This window comes from Ovis aries, chromosome 3 (assembly GCF_016772045.2).
Source record: "Ovis aries strain OAR_USU_Benz2616 breed Rambouillet chromosome 3, ARS-UI_Ramb_v3.0, whole genome shotgun sequence".
Taxonomy (NCBI): domain Eukaryota; kingdom Metazoa; phylum Chordata; class Mammalia; order Artiodactyla; family Bovidae; genus Ovis; species Ovis aries.
In genome coordinates, this window is record NC_056056.1 from 206,093,314 (window position 1) to 206,113,767 (window position 20,454).

Sequence of the window (20,454 nt, forward strand, 5' to 3'; positions counted from 1 at the left end):
GGAGGCCTGGGGTGCTGCGATTCATGGGGTCACAAAGAGTCGGACACGACTGAGTGACTGAACTGAACTGAACTGGACTAGTGACTAAACAACAGCAGCAGCAAATATATATATTATATATATATATATATAATATATATATAATATAATATATATAATGTCTACATTACCCTTTTTTGGACTTTTGTGGGGTGATAAGATTTCAACCCTGAGGATCTGCTACAGTGAGATTTGGTCCAGTTGGAACAGAGTTTACAAACAGATTCTTAAAACAAGACAGTAATGGCAGAAATCAGTCTTTGATGAACAAAAAGTTTTTTTCCTGGTGAATTATTTTGATCCTTGAAGTGATTTAGAAGTTTCACCAAGTGGTGACAATAAAAAGCTGACTCTTCAGAAGACAGTTTGTCAGTTTCTTATGAAATTAATATACTTGCCAGGTGATCCAACAGTCTCACTTTGGGGCATTTACAGAAATGAGTTGAAAACTGATGTTTATGCACACTTACACAGGTGTGTTTATAGCAGCTGTAATTATGATTGCCAAAACTTGGAAGCAACCAAGATGCCTGTTAATATATAAATGGCTAAACACACTGTAGACTCTCCAAACAATGGCATAATGTTCCGGGACTTTAAGAAAAGTTCTCAAGTGAAGAAAAAAAAAAACATAAAAAGAAGCTTTTATGCAGGTTATTAAGTGAAAGAAGGCAATCTGATAAATCTACATACTGTAAGATTGCAACAATTTGACACTTACGTAAAGGCAAAACTATGGAGATGTTGAAAAGACATGTCTGAAGGGCCAAGGTGGAGAGATTGAGAGGGATGAATGGGGGAGGCCAGGGGGTTTTTATTCAATGAAACTACACTCTGTGATTCTGTAATGATGGATTTAAAACTACTAGGTGGTGTTTGGGGGGATTCTCAAGATCTCTAGTTCTTTATGTCTCAGCACAGAAAGAATCCAGTGAGAGGCAAAGTGATAGATGAGAAGTGATTTATTAGAATAGGAGGTTTGTGAGGTTAACAAGTGGATGGATGAGAGGGTGCTGTGCCTGAGAACTTAGTGGGCTATAGTTTTATTTTAAAAATCAAAGGAAAAATGGGGAGGGGAAAATACCACTTTTTCCCTCATTCTTGAGTAGATGTCAAGCTTCCATAGTCAGCTCTGCCTTCACGTCAGGCTGGGGAGTTTTCTTGTCCCTACGTGGTTAAGCCAGGACAGTCATGGCACTATGGGAAAATTGTTTCAAGTCTCAGTACCATGAGGATCTTTCACTTTGAATGTCACCTTTCTATTTTATTGTTGTTGTTGTTGTGTTGTGTTTTTTTTTTTTACTTTATTTTACTTTGCAATACTGTATTGATTTTGCCATACATCAACATGAATCCACCACGGGTGTATATGAGTTCCCAGTCCTGAACTCCCCTCCCACCTCCCTCCCCATACCTATGTGCAAAGAGCTTGTCCTGTGGGCCATTAACTTACTGAGCTCACTAGGTGGGATGTGGGTCTCATGCCGTCATTGTTCTATTGTTTTCAGAGATGTCTCATGCTTCTGTTTTGCAAGGTTTTGTTGCTAAACAACCCTGCTTGGTTTTGTAATTAAGCAAACCTGCTTTTTTAAGCAATCATTAACATACAGGGGTTTCCCATTCTCATACTTTTTTACTTACAATCCCCAGTGGGATTAACCATTTAATTACCCTCTTTGTCCCTTTACTCTATCCCTATCAAATTCATGTCATTATAAAAGTGAAAGTGTTAGTTGCTCAGTCGTGTCTGACTTTTTGCGACCCCGTGGACAGTAGCCCACCAGGCTTCTCTGTCCAAGGAATTCTGGCAAGAATATTGGAGTGGATAGCCATTCCTTTTTCCAGAGGCTCTTCCTGACCCAGGATTGAACCCCAGCCTCCTGCCTCGCAGGCCAATTCTTTACTGTCTGAGCCATCAGGAAAGCCCAAGCTTGCCATAGCATATAGAACATAAAGAGCAAACCCTAATGTAGTCTATGGACTTCAGTTCATAATATTGGAGCAAAATTTGTTCATCAGCTTTATCCAATAAAACAAGCTAATGCAATGTGTTTAAAACAGGGGAAGCTGTGTATGAGGAAGAAATGCCTGTGGAAACTCTGCATTTCTGCTTTTTACCCGAACCTAAAAGTGCTTTTTTTTTTTTTCATAAACCTAAAATGGAATCTCTTAACTTAAAAGAGCAGTTGACTCTTAGTCAGCATTATCATGTTTTTAGCTCAGTGACCTAGGAACCTGCTCTCATCCTTAAACTAGAACTGGGAGTTAAACATGCGACATATACGGAGCTCTAGTGTGTTCTGTGTGACATGAGTTAAGGGTCAGTGATTATTTGCTGTCAGAATCCTCTAAACTTAAAGTGTAAGTCTGAAAAAGGCACGTTAGAAACCACTGGAGACAATGCTCAGCAAATTAAAGCACGAAGCCATCAAGAGAAAAAGAGAGGCTGAAATCTCTACTTTTGCTTTGCTATGACCACAGTAACCTTTGAAACAGAATTGTTATCCATCCAACTACCCTTGCTGAAGGGTAAGTATAATTGGGACTTTCCTAGTGATTTAGTAGTTAAGAATTCACCTACCAATCCAGGGAAAGCAGATTCAGTCACTGCTCACGGAACTAACATCCCACATGCTGTGGAGTAATTAAACCCTCAGGCTGCAACTGGAGAATAGCCAGGCCACAAAAAAAGACCCTGCATGCTGCAACTAAGACTCACTTAACAACTAAACTACCACCACCATAGAGCTTCTCCATCTTCAGCTGCAAATAATATAATTAGTCTGATGGTGGTATCCATCTAAAAAGTTGGGCTTCCCAGATGGCCCTTTGGTGAAGAATCCACCTGCCACTGCAGAAATTGTGGGTTTGATACCTGGGTGGGGAAGATCTCCTGGAGAAGGTATCTTTTGACTTAGGCAAACACCTGTCCAGAGCTTAAACAAGGGGCTTCCCTGGTAGCTTAGCTGGTAAAGACTTTGCCTGCAATGCATGAGACCCCAGTTCGATTTCTGGGTCAGGAAGATGCCCTGGAGAAGGGATAGGCTAACCTCTCCATTATCCATGGGATTCCTTGGTGGCTCAGACAGTAAAGAATCCTCTTTCAATGCAGGAGATTTGGGTTAGATCCCTGGGTTGGGAAGATCCCTGAAGGAGGGCATGGCAACCCACTCCAGTGTTCTTCCCTGGAGAATCGTTATGGACAGAAGAGCCTGGCAGGCTGCAGTCCATAACATCACAAGAGAGTCAGACATGACTGAATAACTAAACACAAAGTGTAAACAAAGTTAGGGAAATATCAAGGCTGTCCAGGTCACCATATACATATACATATACATCAATCTTGTTCAGAGATACCCTGGCACAATAAGCAACACAGTAAATATTGTTTTTATCCACTCTAATTTAGACAAACTACCTATCCAGGAGCAGAGCTACTATTTGCAGTATAATTGCCAGCCTTGAGCAAAATTTATTTTAGCTTTTTTTCCCTCTCTATAACTTGGTTTTGTAGGTATTACAGGAGCAAAATGTGGTTCAGTAGGTTGCAAAAAGAGCCTGGGTTTTGAGGTAGGAAACAGATGATCATTCTTGCTCCTTACTCATCCATGCTGCTACTGCTGCTGCTGCTAAGTCGCGTCAGTCGTGTCCAACTCTGTGCGACCCCATAGACAGAAGCCCAACAGGCTCCTCTGTAAATTCAAAAAAATTCCAATGCTTGGATAAGGCAGATATTAATGTATCAAATGAAACAATGTGGATTGAAGCATTTACCAATAACTTGAGCTTTCTGATTTCAGTATACAGAAGGTTTAAAGATATAAAAAAGAAAGGCCAGCAGCGCCCCCTGGTAGGAACTGTTAGTAGATGAACTCAGGTTTTTAAAAACAATGAACTACAAAAAGCAACCCCAAAACAAAAACCAACCAGCCAACCAGACAACAACAACAACAAAAAAAAAAAACCTGCAAAGCAAAAAACACTTGAGTTTTTGGAGCAACTACGCAAGTTTTACTCTAGCAATCAATACTCCATTTATTTATGTGCGTGCATGCATGGGTGCTCAGTTGCGTCCTACCCTTGGGACCCCATGGACTATACCCCGCCCATCTCTGCTATCCATGGGGATTCTCCAGGGAAGAAGAATAGAGCGGGTTGCCATGACCTTCTCCAGGGATCTTCCCAAACTAAGGATCCAACCCACATCTGTTATGTCTTCTGAATTGGCAGGCAGATTCTTTACAATTGGCACCACCTGGGAAGCCCTAGACATAGGTTTATTCCATATCTTGGCAATTGTATAAGTAATGCTGCTACAAACATTGAGGGGTATGTATCTTTTCAAATTAGTGTTTTTGTTTTTTTGTGACATATACCCAGAACTGGAATTGCTTGGTCATATGGTAGTTCTAGTATACATATGTTAACAATATTAATCTTCCAAGTCACAAACATGGGATGTCTCTTCATCTAGTTATGTCTATTTAAATTTCTTTCAGCAATATTCTACAGTTTTCAGTACAAGTTTTAATTGGTTTTTTTCTGAAGTATTTTATTCTTTTTGATACTGTTGCCAATGAATTTCATTTTCTTTCCAAATCATTAATCAGTGTATAGCAACTGATTTCTGTGTATTGACTTTTTATTCTGAAACTTAGACAAATTCATTTATTAGGCTAATAGTTTGTGAGTGTGTATGTCTGAGTCTTGATGGTTTTCTACACATAAGGTCTTCTCTGAACAGATGTAATTTTGCTTCTGTTTTCTCAACTTTGATGACTTCATTTCTTTTCCATGTCTAATTGGTTTGGCTAGAACTTCCATACCTGTATTGAATAGGAGTGGTGAGAACAGATATCCTTGCTTGTTCCTGACCTCAGAAGAAATGCTTTTATTTCTTTTTTCACCACTGACTGTGCTGTGGGCTTTTCATAAATGGTCTTTATTATGTTGAGGTATGTTAGTCACTCAGTTGTGTCTGACATTTTGTGATCCAACGGACTGTAGCCTGCCAGGTTCCTCTGGTCCATGGGGTGGTCCAGACAAGAATAATGGAGTAAGTAGCCACTCCCTTCTCCAGGGGCTTTTCTTGTCCCAGGAATCGAACCCCTGTCTCCTGCATCTCCTGCTTTGGCTGGCGGCTTCTTTACCACTGAGCCACCTGGGAAGTCCATTTTATATGTATACAATAGTGATTGCATAGTAAGGGTCTTCTGTCCTATAAGATGGTTGTCAAGATGGTTGTAACAAATGAAAACATCCATCAATATGTTTTGCACTGCATATGCACAAGTGAAAAGTCTCCTTTGGTTTATATTTCTGGCTGGTTTGTACTTTTGAAGCTCACATAATTTTGCAAGCTTCTGGTTGAAGAGAATACTCTTTCCTCAGTCAGCTGTTTTTAACATGGCCATTGTGGACTCCTCGTGGTCATAGTCACGCTTCCTAACTTGAAGTTAAACCTCAGTGCACTGAAAGCATTCTTTTAAGCTAAGAATAGTCTGGATCTTTGGCTCTTTGCTGTCTCTGTTGTATTACTCAGTGACCTTTTCCACATTTACAGCTCCTTTTCCCACATTTTTCAGCTCTTGCCAGGGGCACAAATATTTCAGGAAGATTTGAGAGCTTTAGAAAAGTGTCCTTCAGTTTTTTTTGTATGTTAGTGTTTACTTTTTACAACCTGGCATTAAATATGGTTTATCTTGATTCGTGTGTGTGTGTGTGTGTGTATGTGTGTGTGTGTGTGTTTGAGCCAAATCAGAGTACTTTATCTCCTTCACTCTGGTCCTGGCCCAGAAAAAGTTGTTGAAAAAAGATACTTACAAAGACAACAAACAATCTTTCCAGAATATTGTCAAACAATAGGCCAATTAACTAAACAAAGCAGATATTGAAAATAGTGAAAAAGTTCCTTTGGAGTTTTCCATGTTATGGAAAACTTGAACAAACTTTTTGGCCAACCTAATATTACATGTCTAAGTACACTGGACACCCAGTAAGTGGACTTCCTCACTAATTTATAGGCAAAGCCCACAATAACCACTGTGGTTAGGTGCTGATTATAAGAGAGACAGCAAAACTTTTTAAATTGGTCACTTCCTTCAGCTGATCTTGATTTACAGAAGTTGGAGTTTTTCCTCTTATACGAGTATAGTACTACATTCTTCTGTTTGCAATGGAGAGTCAGGCGGTATATGCTGATTTAAACTTACCCAGGGATTCTGGCATTGGAAAGTCATCACCTCCATCTCGTCTTCAGAGTAAGTGGCTTTAATTTTCCTTTTGGCATTTGTGTATCTTCCAATAGTTAGATGTTCCTGTAAATTTGTGGCTTTAAATCATGACTTTGAAGATGAGCAGTAGTCATGTATTAAGTTGATATAGCATGGCCTGTCTGTAGGTAATCACAGGTGTGGAAAAAAGTACATACGTTTAGATTTCTTTTTATGAAGATACTTTTGTGAAAAGTGAACATCATTCCTGTTACTGAGCCTTGGCTAAAAGAACATGAATAAATATTTTATAAGTATGAACAAAGGAGTATTTTTATTTTATTTGGAAATAAAAGCAGTTTTTCTATTTTTGTTTTTGTTTTTTTTTAATATAAATTTACTTATTTATTTTTAATTTTACTTGACAATACTGTATTGGCTTTGCCATACATTAACATGAATCCACCACAGGCATATATGTGTTCTCCATCCTGAACCCTCCTCCCTCATCTCTCCCCATACCATCCCTCTGGGTCATCTCAGTGAACCAGCCCCAAGCATCCAGTATTTGTTTTATTTTTTGCCATCCCATGTGGCGTGCAGGATCTTTCCTCCCCAACGAAGGATGAAACCTGTGCTCCCTGCAGTGGAAGCACGGAGTCTTAATCACTGGACCAGCCAGGAAGTCCCTTTTTTATTTTTGTTTTTAACAAAGAAATGTTTTTAGAAATATTCTGCTACCTTGTTGTAATAGTAACCTACTTTATTTCAAATCTCTCTGTAAAATACTGGTTAAGTTCCAATGCGTTTGCACCCATAGCATTCCTTTCAGGATACAAAGTGTTAATGATTAACACTTTGCTAATTAATTAACACAAAGTGTTAAAGATGTTAATGATGAACATCTTCCACTTTTCAAAGGGAAGGAAAAAATGTTCCAAAAGAAAATTATATTCAAGATTGATGTGAATATACTCACAATCTGATTATTTTTTAAATTTAAAAATGTATCAGTTTAGAAGGAGATAAGCCACAAGACACAGGAGAATATCCCTGGTAAACCTACTTGATATTTGTTGAATTTGGCAACTTTCTGTATGTCAGAGGAGCTAGTATTCTGAGTGAAGGAGATGAGGATTCTAATGTGAGGTAACAGGTGATGGATTCCATGGCTGAAAAGAAACTAGACACTAAGTAGAAAAAATGTATAAAATGATCATAATATAGTACTGCCTTCTGATGTCAAACCAAATTTACTACTATTGCAATTTTTATACCACCTGATATTCATTCCATTGTGTGCTTAGCAGGTGTGCTGCATCCTTTCAGGATGACGTGGGATAATTTCAAACTATTCAGTTATCAACATTCTAAATTGGAGACTGAAAAGTCTTAGGGTTAGCAAATAGTTTCACGATACCCTTCAAATGGGGGTTATGGAAAATTGGAGAATTTTGATAACTACAGTGACAGTTTGGTCAAGCTATATTTTTTGGTGGGAAATAGCAAAGCTTTCTGTTCCCTATTCAAATCTAGCAAAAGTAGAGAGAAAGGAGGATGGAGTTGAAAGGAGATGTGGCAGGATGAATATAGAAAAAGCAAGATTTTCCTCAAAAGCTATGATCTAAGATCCCAAATCAAAGGGGTCAGAAAATGTGTCTCTTCTGCTCATAATCATTATTCCTCAAAATATCATTATAAAAGTAAATCTGAAAAACAAAGCAGAATAAAGTCAGAACAAAATATGTGGTTACAAAACACTTGACTGCAAAAATTGTAACCTATAAGTTGAGAATTTTGTATTTGGTGGTTTTACTGAGGACTGTAGCTGGGAAGGCAGCCTCTTAGATAACTCTGAGGAACTGTTCCCAAATGGTAAGGGAGAAGCCAGGACATATAGGAGTTTTTGCTGCAAATAAAAAATATATATAGTTGACTACCAAAAGATGACTGCTAATCACAAAAACAGACATATCGAGTTAATGATTTTAGTGTTTTCTTATGTGTGAGAAGAGGCAAGAGTCTGGACTTACTGAAATCATTCCCGTGATGTGCATTTTAACTATCTAGTGCTAGTATCCTGTTTTTCTTCACTCTGAATTCCACTCGGGTTTCAACATCGGGGCAGCTACCCTGGCTGATGGCTTTATGATCACAACATCCCTTGTCTATTGAAATGGCAGGTGACATTCTTTCTCCACAGATTGACCTGTTATTACAATTATTGTGAAACTACCCCTGAGCTCTTTGGCTGAACTGTTCAGGCTGTGGGAACTGTGTTGCTGCTGCTGCTAAGTCGCTTCAGTCGTGTCCGACTCTGTGTGACCTCATAGACAGAAGCCCACCAGGCTCCCCCGTCCCTGGGATTCTCCAGGCAAGAACGCTGGAGTGGGTTTCCATTTCCTCCTCCAATGCATGAAAGTGAAAAGTGAAAGTGAAGTCGCTCAGTCGTGTCTGACTCTTAGCGACCCCATGGACTGCAGCCCACCAAGCTCCTCTGTCCATGGGATTTTCCAGGCAAGAGTACTGGAGTGGGGTGCCATTGCCTTCTCCGTGGGAACTGTGCTGTTAAGTCGCCTCAGTTGCGTCCGACTCTGTGCGACCCCATAGATGGCAGCCCACCGGGCTCCCCCCCATTCCTGGGATTCTCCAGGCAAGAACGCTGGAGTGGGTTGCCATTTCCTTCTCCAATGCATGAAAGTGAAAAGTGAAAGTGAAGTCGCTCAGTCATCTCCGACTCTTAGCGACCCCATGGACTGCAGCTGACCAGGCTCCTCCCTCCATGGGATTTTCCAGACGAGAGTCCTGGAGTGGGGTGCCATTGTGGGAACTGTAGAACAGTGATCATATCAAAGGCATTCAGGTAAACCAGAGATGTGAGTTGCGACCTAGTTTATGGCCCAGCACTTGATTTCTTAAAAAAGTAGATAAGTGTTCACAAAATGCCTCTAGAGTCTATCTATTCATCCAAAAATAAGCACCTGTGCCAGGCATGCCCTGGTGTTGATGTTAGGACAAGTGAAAAAAATAGTGGAAAAATATTTTCTTTTTTGTGTGTGTATTTTATACTGCTAGGAAGACATACAAATAAACAAATAGCTAAGTATATACATATATGTGGGTTAGATAATATTAAACGCAAGAGAGAAAATTTTATCTATATTTTGTACTCTCATATTCACCCCTCTGCTTTTTTTATCCTTTATTTATTTATTTATGGCTGCACTGGGACTTTGCTGCTGCCTGTGGACTTTATCGAGTTGTGGGCTATTCAAGGGCTCCTCACTAGCTGTAGTACACAGGCTTCTCATTGTGGTGGCTTTTCTTGTTGCAGAGCTCAGACTTGGTACCAGATGTGCACTGCTTAGTCATTCCACAGCATGTGGAATCTTCCCAGATCAGGGATAGAATCTCTGTCCCTGCTTTGGCAGGTGGATTCTTAACCACTGGACCACTAGAAAAGTCCTGAGAAACTGTTTTTTATTTGTGATGGAATTGAGAGTTAACTTCAGAGAGGGTATGATATCAAGTAGAAGAAGGCCTGCCTCACAAGATGACATCTGAGCCAAGACCTGAAAGAATTAAAGGACAAAGATATGTTTCCTTGGAGAAGAGCTTTTTAGAAGATAGACCCAGGGCAAGGGCAAGTTCCCTGGGATGAGAACGTTCCTGTCCTTTTGTAGGAGGAGCACATAGGTTGGGTGTGAAATGATGGAGCATGTCTGTGTTGAAAGCAGCAGGAGATAGTCAGAGATGTAATGGGAAATGGATTGAACAGGAATTTGTAGGCTCTTTTACAGATATACAGTCTTAAATCTGCTTGAGAGAAGGCCAAGGAAAGGTTTAGAGCAATGGAGTGAGATGATTTGGCATACTGTTTATTATTTTTTTTTATTTTATGTATTTATGTATTTATTTATTTTTGGCTGCACTGGGTCTTCGTGGCAGTCCAAGGGCTTCTCATTGTTACGGATCATGGCTTCAGTAGTCGCAGAATGGGGTCTCAGCAGCTGGGGCTTGTGGGCTCTAGAGCATGGGCTCAGTAATTATGGCAGAATCTTCCCAGACCAGGGATTGAACGTGACTGCCCTACATTAGCAGGCAGAGCCTTATCCACCACACCACCAGGGAAGTCCTTGGCATATTGTTTATATTCAAACAAAAAATAGCCCTGCATGGATATTTCCAGATGACTAAAGGAGGAGAAGGGGATGACAGAATGAGATGGTTGGATGGCATCACAGACTCAATGGACATGAGTTTGGGTAAACTCCAGGAGTTGGTGATGGACAGGAAGGCCTGGTGTATTGAGGTTCATGGGGTCACAAAGAGTCAGACACGACTGAGCGACTGAACTGAAGTGAACTGAAAATTTACCTGGCATCTTCAATTTGTTGTAAGTTCGTTATTTCTAAAGTCATGAAGTGTTTCAGAAAAACAGCTCAGAAGAGTCATAAAACCCTCCTCTCAATTCCATAAATTTTCAATGAACAGTTATTGTGTACTAGACTCCATGTTGAGAAGAATTTTTTCATATAACCCTTTCCAAAACCTCATAAAGTAACTATTATGTTATGTTTCACAAGTGAGGAAGTTAGTATTTTATGAAGGTTACAGGCTTAAAGCATCATGCTCAAATACAAATGTTACATTTGAGAGCCTTTGCTCTTAACCACTGCTCTCCTTCAGTAATAAATAAGATAGTGACTATATTAAACTTTCTCCATGTTTCAAAATTTCAAGGCAGGAAAGAATAAGGAAGAAAAGAGACAGAAAGGTAAAATACCACACAGCTGTCAGGAAAGTTCACCTAGGACTAAGTCTCAGGCTCACTAAGTTTAGCTGCTCTGTGTCACACAGGATCACATTAGAAGTTCTAGGTCAATATTCTCCAGTGTGGTTTCTCTCATTTTCAGATTACACCTGGGACCTTGGAGCTCCTTTAGGTGTTATCTTTTCTCTCTCTCCTCCACATGATTATCCACGTGTCACTATCTAAAATTTAATACATTCTGTTTCCTACCTTAATCTTTTATCACATATAGCTATCTTAAAATTCCATCTCTACAAGGATGTTTTAGAAAGGGCTAAATCTTATACAAATGTCAACATCCTAACAATAGAGATCTGTAGTAGTTGGCTGAAAACTGGATCACACAACTCAGTCGCCTGGGGGACTGTGAAAAACTAAAGTAGAAATAAATGGACTTGCAGGTCACTCTGGAACATTTTTTTTAATCAATTAATTAATTTTATTTATTTTTGGCTGTGCTGGATCTTTGTTGCTGTGTGGGCTTTCTCTAGTTGTAGTGAGCAACTCTTTAGTTGCTTCTCATTGCAGTGGCTTCTCTTATTGTGGAGCACAGGCTCTAGGGTGCTTGAGTTTCAATACTTGTGGCCCACAGGCTTAGTTACCCTGCCACGGCAGGTGGGGTCTTCCTGGATCAGGGATTGAACCTGTGTCCCCTGCATTAGCAGGAAGATTCTTAACCACTGGACCACCAGGAAAGTCCTTAGGACCCTACTTTAAGATAACTGATAAATGTTCTTTCCTGCCCGTAACCCCCAACCTGAATCTAGCTCTTTCTTATGTGAGCCAAACAGCCTTTGCTTTTTGTACCAGATGAACTCAACTGAGTTAACCAAGCATGTTTTCTTAATGTCTCAGATCTTCGTCAGGGTCCACGTTGGCACAACTTTTCCCTGAAATTTGGTTGTGCTGTGATTATACTTCTTGCCTTGACTGTGACTGGGTTGAGTGTTTCAGGTAAGTGATGCAAGACCATTTATTTCTTGTTCTACTTATTCTCCTTCTGCCGTAAATAGTAAAGTATGTTAAACATCTTTGGCCACCCCAAACTTAGTGGAAGACTGATGAAATAAAAACAGTTACGAAACAGTGCTCTAATAGTGCCCAGCCCATATCCACTTTGCAAACCCTAGGCTTTCATATTTCTCTTTCTAATTGTTCTGAGAATCTTCATAGGGGATTTACATGTGCTCCAATAACTTTTTTAAAAATTGCAATTATGATAAAAGCTTGATAATAACAAAGAAAATAAGTTTATAATTGCTTAGAGGTTTTTTGTTTTGTTTTGTTTTGTTTTTAATGTGGACCATTTTTAAAGTCTATTGAATATGTTACAATACTGCTTCTGCTGTTTTTATGTTCTGAGTTTTTCTTGTTGTTGTTGTTTGTTTGTTTTTTGGCCCCAAGGCATGTGGGATCTTAGCTTCCCCACCAGGGATCAAACCAGCATCCTCTGCAGTGGAAGGCGAAATCTTAACCACTGGACTTCCTGGGACATCCCTACAGTTTCTTAGGTGCCTACTAAATTCTAGATTGTCCTAGGCAATGTCTCCCATAGGACAGACACTGTTATACTCATTCTGTAAACGGAACATGTAGACAGGAGTGTAAGCAATTTAAGAATTTAAATAACACCTGGGATTTTACTTATATAGTGGGTGTGTGCATGCTAAGTCACTTCAGTCATGTCTGACTCTTTGAGATCTTACGGACCACAGACCTCCAGGCTCCTCTGTTTATGGGATTCTCCAGGCAAGAATACTGGAATGGGTTGCCATCCCCTTCTCCAGATTACTTATATATTAGATGCAAGTAACTCAATGTTTCTCTGTGTTTACTTATGTGTTTGTTTATGTTGTCTTCTAAGCAGACCCACTGTTACTAAATTGCTATTGCTCTTATCTTCTGTTAATTTCAAGCTTGTTGAGATAGTACTAAGACAACAATTTCCTGAAGTGATAAATATAGCATATCCATTTCTTTGCACCTTTCAGCATTTTATCTTCTTAATGGTGTTTCTTTATTTACCAGTGATACTCATAAGACAAAATACATCAATAGAAAAAACCAGCATGGATGCTCAAGAGAACGGGAAGGAAGCAACAGGTATATTTTGTGGCTTGAATTTTCTAAGAATAATAGCTAAAATTTGATAGTTATCATTGTATTATTTTTGTTAAGGCTCATTACAACCCATATGTTAAGATTAGTTTTATCACTCTGATTTTATGTTTGACAAAGCTGAGGCATGGAAAGGTTAAGCAATTCATCTGGGGTCATACATTTGCTAAGGGGTGACACTGAGAATTGTACTTCAGTGGTCTATCGTCAGAGCCTATGACCTTAACTACCAGATAATACTGCTTATGAGTACTCAGGCTAGGAGAGTCAATAATTATTAGTCAAAATCCAAGCCATAAAGTAAAATATACATTAAGTGAGATATTAGGTGATTTTAATATGTCAAACAGCTAACCTTTGACTAAAGCTAATGAATAGAACACAAACATGTAATGAATTTGTTAATACTTATTGTATTAATCATTAAGATATTGATCTTGTCCTTATACTTACTAAGCAGTGTGTGTTAATACTCTATTGTTGAGAGACTATAGCAAAATGCGATCATTTATTATATACATTTGTACAGAAGAGAAATTTTAAGAAAATGAGAATATCCCTCTAAAAAATGCTATCCAATAGATCTCATTATTAGGCAAATATATAATTTAGCAGTTAGAAAATTTCAAATAATTTCTCTCCATGATACTTGCCATTAATTGTGGGTACGAATTATTATTTGCTTTACATTTTACATGTTGTTTCAAGTAGACTTTTTTTAAAGAGCGTTTGATATAGTTGTCCATGGAGTAGGAAGAGCAATGATAAGGAATTTAAGGAATCTCAAAAAGAGTTTTGGCTCTATCACTACCTGCTTGTGTGGAGTTGAACAAGTTATTCTGTCTGTCAGTGTTTTAGCTGGTCACCAATTTTCAAATTTTAATAGCAGAATGAACAGTGGTCTCAAAACCCTCAGTTATATTAAATTCATGAATTGTTCTCACAATGACGGTCAAAGACTTTCCTGAACTTATAATAACTTGTATGAGATCCAACCAGTCCATCCTAAAGGAAATCAATCCTGAATATTCATTGAAAGGACTGATATTGAAGCTGAAACTTCAATACTTTGTCCACCTGATGCAAAGAGCTGACTCATTTGAAAAGACCCTGATGCTGGGAAAGTTTGAAGGCCAGAGAAGAAGAGGATGACAAAGGATAAGACGGTTGAATGGCATCACGGACTCAATGGGCATGAGTTTGAGTAAACTCCGGGAGTTATTGATGGACAGGGAGGCCTGGCGTGCTGCAGTCCATGGGGTCACAAAGAGTTGAACACTACTGAGTGACTGAACTGAACTGTGTATGTGTGGTTAGTGTTAGTGGGATGGGGACGAGAAATATAACATTCATTTCTTTTCTTCCTCTTTCTTACTTTATTTTTATTTTCCCTCTTCTTTGTTACTTTAGAGAGACCAGTTCTGTTAAGGTGTCCAATGCACTGGCAACAAATCCGAGATAAATGCTTATATTTTACTGAAACTTCCAAACCTTGGAATGAGAGTCTAGCTGACTGTTACACAAGAGAATCCAGTCTACTGCTTATTCAAGATCATGAAGAATTGGTAAATAATTATTAATAAGTAAAATACTTCAATAAAACTGAGCATTGGCTTCTAACCATATCAAGATTTTTGTGCTCTAGTCTCGAGGGTTCTATGCAGATGGAAGTATTAACCTTGACTTCAAGGAGCTCACAATCTGAGAGACTAAACAGACATATAAGCAAAATAAATATTATTTAATGAATACAAAAATATAAACATAAATATTTGGATGTATAAATGAATGGAATAGAAATATCACAAGTAAGGAATAATTACCTCCAATGGGGTGTCAAGAAAGGTTTCATAGAGGAAGTGATACTTGAACTGGGTTTCAGAGGATGAATAGAAGGATGCAAACCAGCAATAGATAAACGGATTCAATACTCATTTCTTCTGTTTCATTTACAGAGACTTTTACAAAACCTGATAAAGAAAAGAGGAATTCTGCTTTGGATTGGATTAAACTTTACATTATCAGAGAAGAACTGGAAGTGGATAAATGGATCCATTTTAAATTCTAATATGTAAGTATTAGATAAGCTAATTTGAATATTCTATTGTATCAGGTTTGCAAGGCAAGATAGTAACATTGCTATTGAAGACTGAGATTTATAGTTTTAATTTAGTTTAGGAATTTTCGAAAGAAGCAGTATAGTCTGAGAAGAAGAATGATTTTTGAAGTTAGTAGAAAATCTCCATATACGAAAAGACATCACTCTTTGTCACAATGTATATTTTTAATTGCAATGGAGTTTTAGGAAATGGGATAGACCAACTCCTTTGGGAGGGACACCAAAAAAAATTCTAATAACAAAATTTAAAAATAAAGAAATTTCTAGCTGGACACTGTTGGAAAAAGAATTTTTGTACCAATATTATTAAATATAAAGAATTTAAGTTGAACTTTTCAAACTGTGGGAACAAATAAGTAGGCCACATAGAGCACTGAAATATGAATATGAGAAGAAAAAAGTATAGTAAATATCAGATTGTGGAATCCAGGCATTTGAGAGAAGTGGCCAACTTGTGACAAATATTGTAGCCTATTTTAATCGGTGATGTAGAGAGAGAGATGTTTGAGGAGATGCAATGAAACTGCATAAGCCGCAAAAGAGCTATTTGCTATTTCTTTAAACTTTTTATTTATTTCTGTATTTATTTTTGGCAGTTCTGGATCTCACTGCTGCTCAGACCTTTCTCTAGTTGCTCAGAGTAGGGGCCACTCTCTAGCTGTAGTGTGTGGGTTTCTCCTTGGAGTGGCTTCTCTTGCTGCAGAGCACAGGCTCTGTAAAGAAATTCTGATGAGCATTTCAGAACAGATGATATCCTGTTATGATTTTTGAGTCTGTGAATGATTTATTTACATTTGTATAAAGTACAGTTAAAATTGATATTTTTATCATTCAAAAAAATAAGACATTAAAATTGAAGACACGGGAGCAGATGAAAATTTATCTAAAACAGAGCAATAGTTTGTTATGTGAAAAATTATAAAAAACTTGAGAGACATATTGCTTTAATTAGCAAATTTTTATGTTGTTTTGCCCATGTTCTAAAATATAATATTTTTAAATATAGTACTTTAAAATGAATATCACTTTAAAAAAGGGTCCTGGACAAGAATAAATGTATGAAAAGGGCAAATATATTTCATTACATAAAATCTATTCTGATTTTTATTTGTTTTCCAGGGATTATATTCTATACTTTATTTACATATAAATGCAACTCTGATATTAACTTATTTCTATTTTTCTGAACATAGAAAAGGTTAACTTTGGTTTCTGCATGGGTGTCTTATCGGGCCATTATGTTTATTCTATTAAACTTTATGATAAAATTAGAAATCTCTGTAGTGTCTATGAACAGAAATATAGGAAAAGTTGATAAACTAAATTCAATTAGCATTCTATTCTATTCTGAATACTGAAAGGATGCTTTGGTTAAGACAGTGATCAGGTAACCCTGAAAGGTATCATATGATAGTAGAAAGAGTAGCAGTTAGATTCTGCTTTTATTTCGTTCTCTACCCTGGTTTTCAAGTAATGAAAAACATAAACAGTATTTTTTTTTCACTGTTTTGGGGATTAAGAAGATAATACTAAAGAACTAGGCAGAGATCTGGTCAAAGAAGGCCTGGGAAGTCACTGAGGGTCTTTTGAATAAAGTCAAATGAGCATTTAAAAAGTTATCTTGAAATTTGAAGAAGGGGACCAGAAGGGTGAAAGAGGTAAAACACAGGGGACTTTTGCTATTACTCGCTTGAAAGAATGCTTATGTGACTAGACTGTCAGGCACTAGGAGGGAATCAGGTGGACTTCTCAGGGCCAAGGGCCCTTATAAAGAAAAGAAACAAAGGAACAAAGAAAATCTGTGATGGAGTCCTGCCCACTGTATTACTTCACTTTCAATTTAGGACAAGCAGGTGAACGTCTTGCGCATACCCCATCCTGGCGTGCCAGTTCTGTGTTGCCATCCCATTCTTTGACTGCTACTCACACCAAATCTGCAATGAGCCACAACACTCCTGCATCTTTGGAACTAAGAGAACATTGATCAGAGCAGACACTCGTAAACTGTCTGGAACGGGAAAAAAGGAACCTTCCACTACATACAACATGAACTGAGACTCATTTTCTGGCCACATTCAAAGTCTGCAGATCCTGCGTATCAATACGTACTTAATACATTTCCTGAGCACATACTCTGTTTAAGCCTGATCACACTTCTATAGGTATCATCCCCAAATACTAGGTTATTATATCCTAAATATTTAAGAAAATCAAAGTTCAGTGAAAGCAATAAGTTTTTCATGTGATATGTTAATAGGAGATTCAGTTTCCAGTTTTCAAAGCTTCATTTTGTATATATCATGATGATATTTCTATTTAGAATGCTTTGCTTCCAGTGAAGATGAACTTGCAAGTTCCAGATGTTTATATTAGCCTTCTCTTAAAAGTTTATATTTATGCCTGACTGTGTAGTTATCACTGTTCAGTTGCTAAGTCGTGTCCAACCCTTTGTGACCCCCATGGACTGCAGCTCCCCAGGTTCCTCTGTCCTCCAGTGTCTCCAAGTTTGCTCAAATTCATGTCCATTTGAGTCAGTGATACTATCTAACCATCTCTTCCTCTGCCTCCCCCTTCTCCTTTGGCCTCAGTCTTTACCAGCATCAAGGTCTTTTCCAATGAGTTGGCTTTTCCCATCAGGTGGTCAAAGTATCGGAGCATCAGTCCTTCCAAAGCTTTGGCATCAGTCCTTCCAAGGAATATTCAGGGTTGATTTCTTTTAGGGTTGACTGACTTGATTTGTGTGCAGTCCAAGGGACTCTCAAGAATCTTCTCCAGCACCATGATTTGAAAGCATCAATTCTTTGGCACTTACTCTCTTTATGGTATAAATTTCACATCAGTACATGAGTAATGGAAAAGCCGTAGCTTTGACTATACTGACATTTGCTGGCAAAGTGATGTCTTTCCTTTTGAATATGCTGTCTAGGTTTGACATAGCTTTCCTTCCAAGGAGCAAGTGAAAAAAAAATGAAAGTGAAAGTGTTAGTCCCTCAGTCCGGTCTGACTCTTTCCCACACTATGGATGTATCCTTCCAGGTTCCTCTGTCCACGGAAATGAAATTCTCCAGACGAGAACACTGGAGTGGGTAGCCATTCCCACGAGCAAGTGTCTTTTAATTTCAGGGCTTTAGTCATTGTCTACAAAGATTTTGGAGCCCAAGCAAACAAAGTCTGTCACTGCTTGCATTTTTTCCCCTGCTATTTGCCATGAAGTGATAGAACTGGATGCTAAAATCTTAGCTTTTGAATGTTGAGTTGTAAGCCACCTTTTTCACTCTCCTCTTTCACCCTCTTTCAGAGGCTTTTTAGTTCCTCTTCACTTTCTGCCCTTAGACTGTTTACTTACCCAGTGCTAAATAACTGAGCATCTCATTGTTTCCTGAAAGTTACAGAAAATACTGGCTGGATAAGGAGAATTATGTGAGAAAATCATGAACACTAAAGAGAGTCTTTTATTTTGCTCTACAGATTACACATTTCTGGTGATGTTAAAGAAGCCCACTGTGTTTGCATATCAAGAACACAACTTATTTCTGAACGCTGTGCTGCAGAAAATAGATGGATCTGCCAAAAAGAACTAAACCTGTCAGAAGTAAAGTCATATGTTCCTCCAATTGACTGGATATCTGCTGGGAGCCAGCGTGAGGAATCCCACCCGTGACAAGGTCATGCGACAGAGGCCTGATGGGAAAGACGAATCAGGCCTCAGGTCTTCCCCCTGGTATTTCCTGAGCACGTACCCCCCAAAAATAAGAATATGCCTGCCTTATTGCATTGTGCTTTTCTACTTTTCTGACACTCTCTGGAAAAAGTTAATTCAGGGCTTCAGTCTCCTGCAAAAGAATGTCTCAGCTTAAAACCCCCTCTGATAACTCTCTAGCTTGCCTAACAGGTTCCCCAAAACTTTTTACAGCTTGTGAATTGTTTGCAGTCTCCCAACCGCCAGAGGCACAGGGAGCTTAAAACATCCTAGAAATGCAGGGGCTTCCGAGGTGTCAAGATCATTAGAATAAAACTGATTAAGCACTTCATTGTTGAGCCAATACTTGCTGCCAAATTTTCGTATCTTTTATTTGTTAATATAGTTGGTATATAGAAAAAACAAGTAGCAACATTAGATCTTTGAGTTAAGTACCTTCTTTGTTATAACCCACTGTGCCTTTGTTCTATAGAGATGTAACTTTAGTGCTTTAAGGAGATGCAGATTAAAGAAAAATACTTCAGGGAAAATGAGATCACCATTCATTAAGGAAGAGAGCCAAAAAGTGTTAACAAGCCTCTTGGCCAGAAGATAATGTAAATCACCTGAGACCTTTTGTATACAAAAAGATATACAGAAAGGGTCAGGACTGCTGCCCCTGCATGACTCTGTATCTTCCATTATGTAAAATTTAGGGTATATAAACACGTTTTGAATAATAAAGTTGGAGGGGGGTTTTGCACAAACCTGGCCTCCCCAGTGTCGATTCTTTCTCTTGCTCCCTCACCCTCCTTCTCCTTTTCAGGTTGATCCCTTGGAACGCGGAGGCTCTCCGAGTCTACTTACTTGCCTGGGCTTCTGAGACCCAAGAGGGAGCCCAAGGTGGGGCACCCTCCACTATTCAAGTGGGCGCCTGTGGTCCAGCGTAGACGGTGCAAGTTCCTTGTCTGGAACTTTATTGGTTTTCCACATAAACCAAGTTAATCAGCCTCTTTCCTCCATTCATTTTCCTACTACACCATTTTTTCTTAATCTAATCTTAATATTTCTAATTAAATTAAGTTTTCCTCGCCTATCCATCTCCCCTTCGAATCACCCTGGATCCACCGGGGCTGGACCCCAGCAGATATCCCCCTCCATCTCTTTAATTTCCATTTCAGATCTCTGTCATTTTAACTGTATATATTGTCATAGTGGCTCCATGTACATTTTGTGGTACAAAGTGAACACACACTGAGGATTCTAATTTTTGTGAATTTTACAAAAGTTCATGTCTAACCTCCTCATTAAATAACTGAGAAAACATACCTAAAGAAAAGATGTCTCAGGGCATGTGCTCAGGAGACGGATAGGTGGATCATATGGTAGTTCTATTTATCAGTATTTTAAGGAACTGCCATACCATTCTCCATAGTGGCTGTATCAACTTATATCCCCACCAGTAGTGCAGGAG

At 38.6% G+C, this 20,454-nt stretch overlaps 1 protein-coding gene across 1 annotated transcript; it reads left to right on the forward strand.

Moving 5' to 3' along the window:
- The first annotated feature begins 6,129 nt into the window (after positions 1-6,129).
- LOC101122428 (killer cell lectin-like receptor subfamily B member 1) lies at positions 6,130-19,747 on the forward strand. Its single transcript, XM_042247564.2, is given in 7 exon segments — positions 6,130-6,299; positions 11,920-12,018; positions 13,093-13,167; positions 14,593-14,747; positions 15,138-15,253; positions 18,770-18,876; positions 18,879-19,747. Coding segments are annotated over 7 exon segments (678 nt in total). The 5' UTR covers positions 6,130-6,214; the 3' UTR covers positions 18,920-19,747.
- The last annotated feature ends 707 nt before the right edge of the window (positions 19,748-20,454 follow it).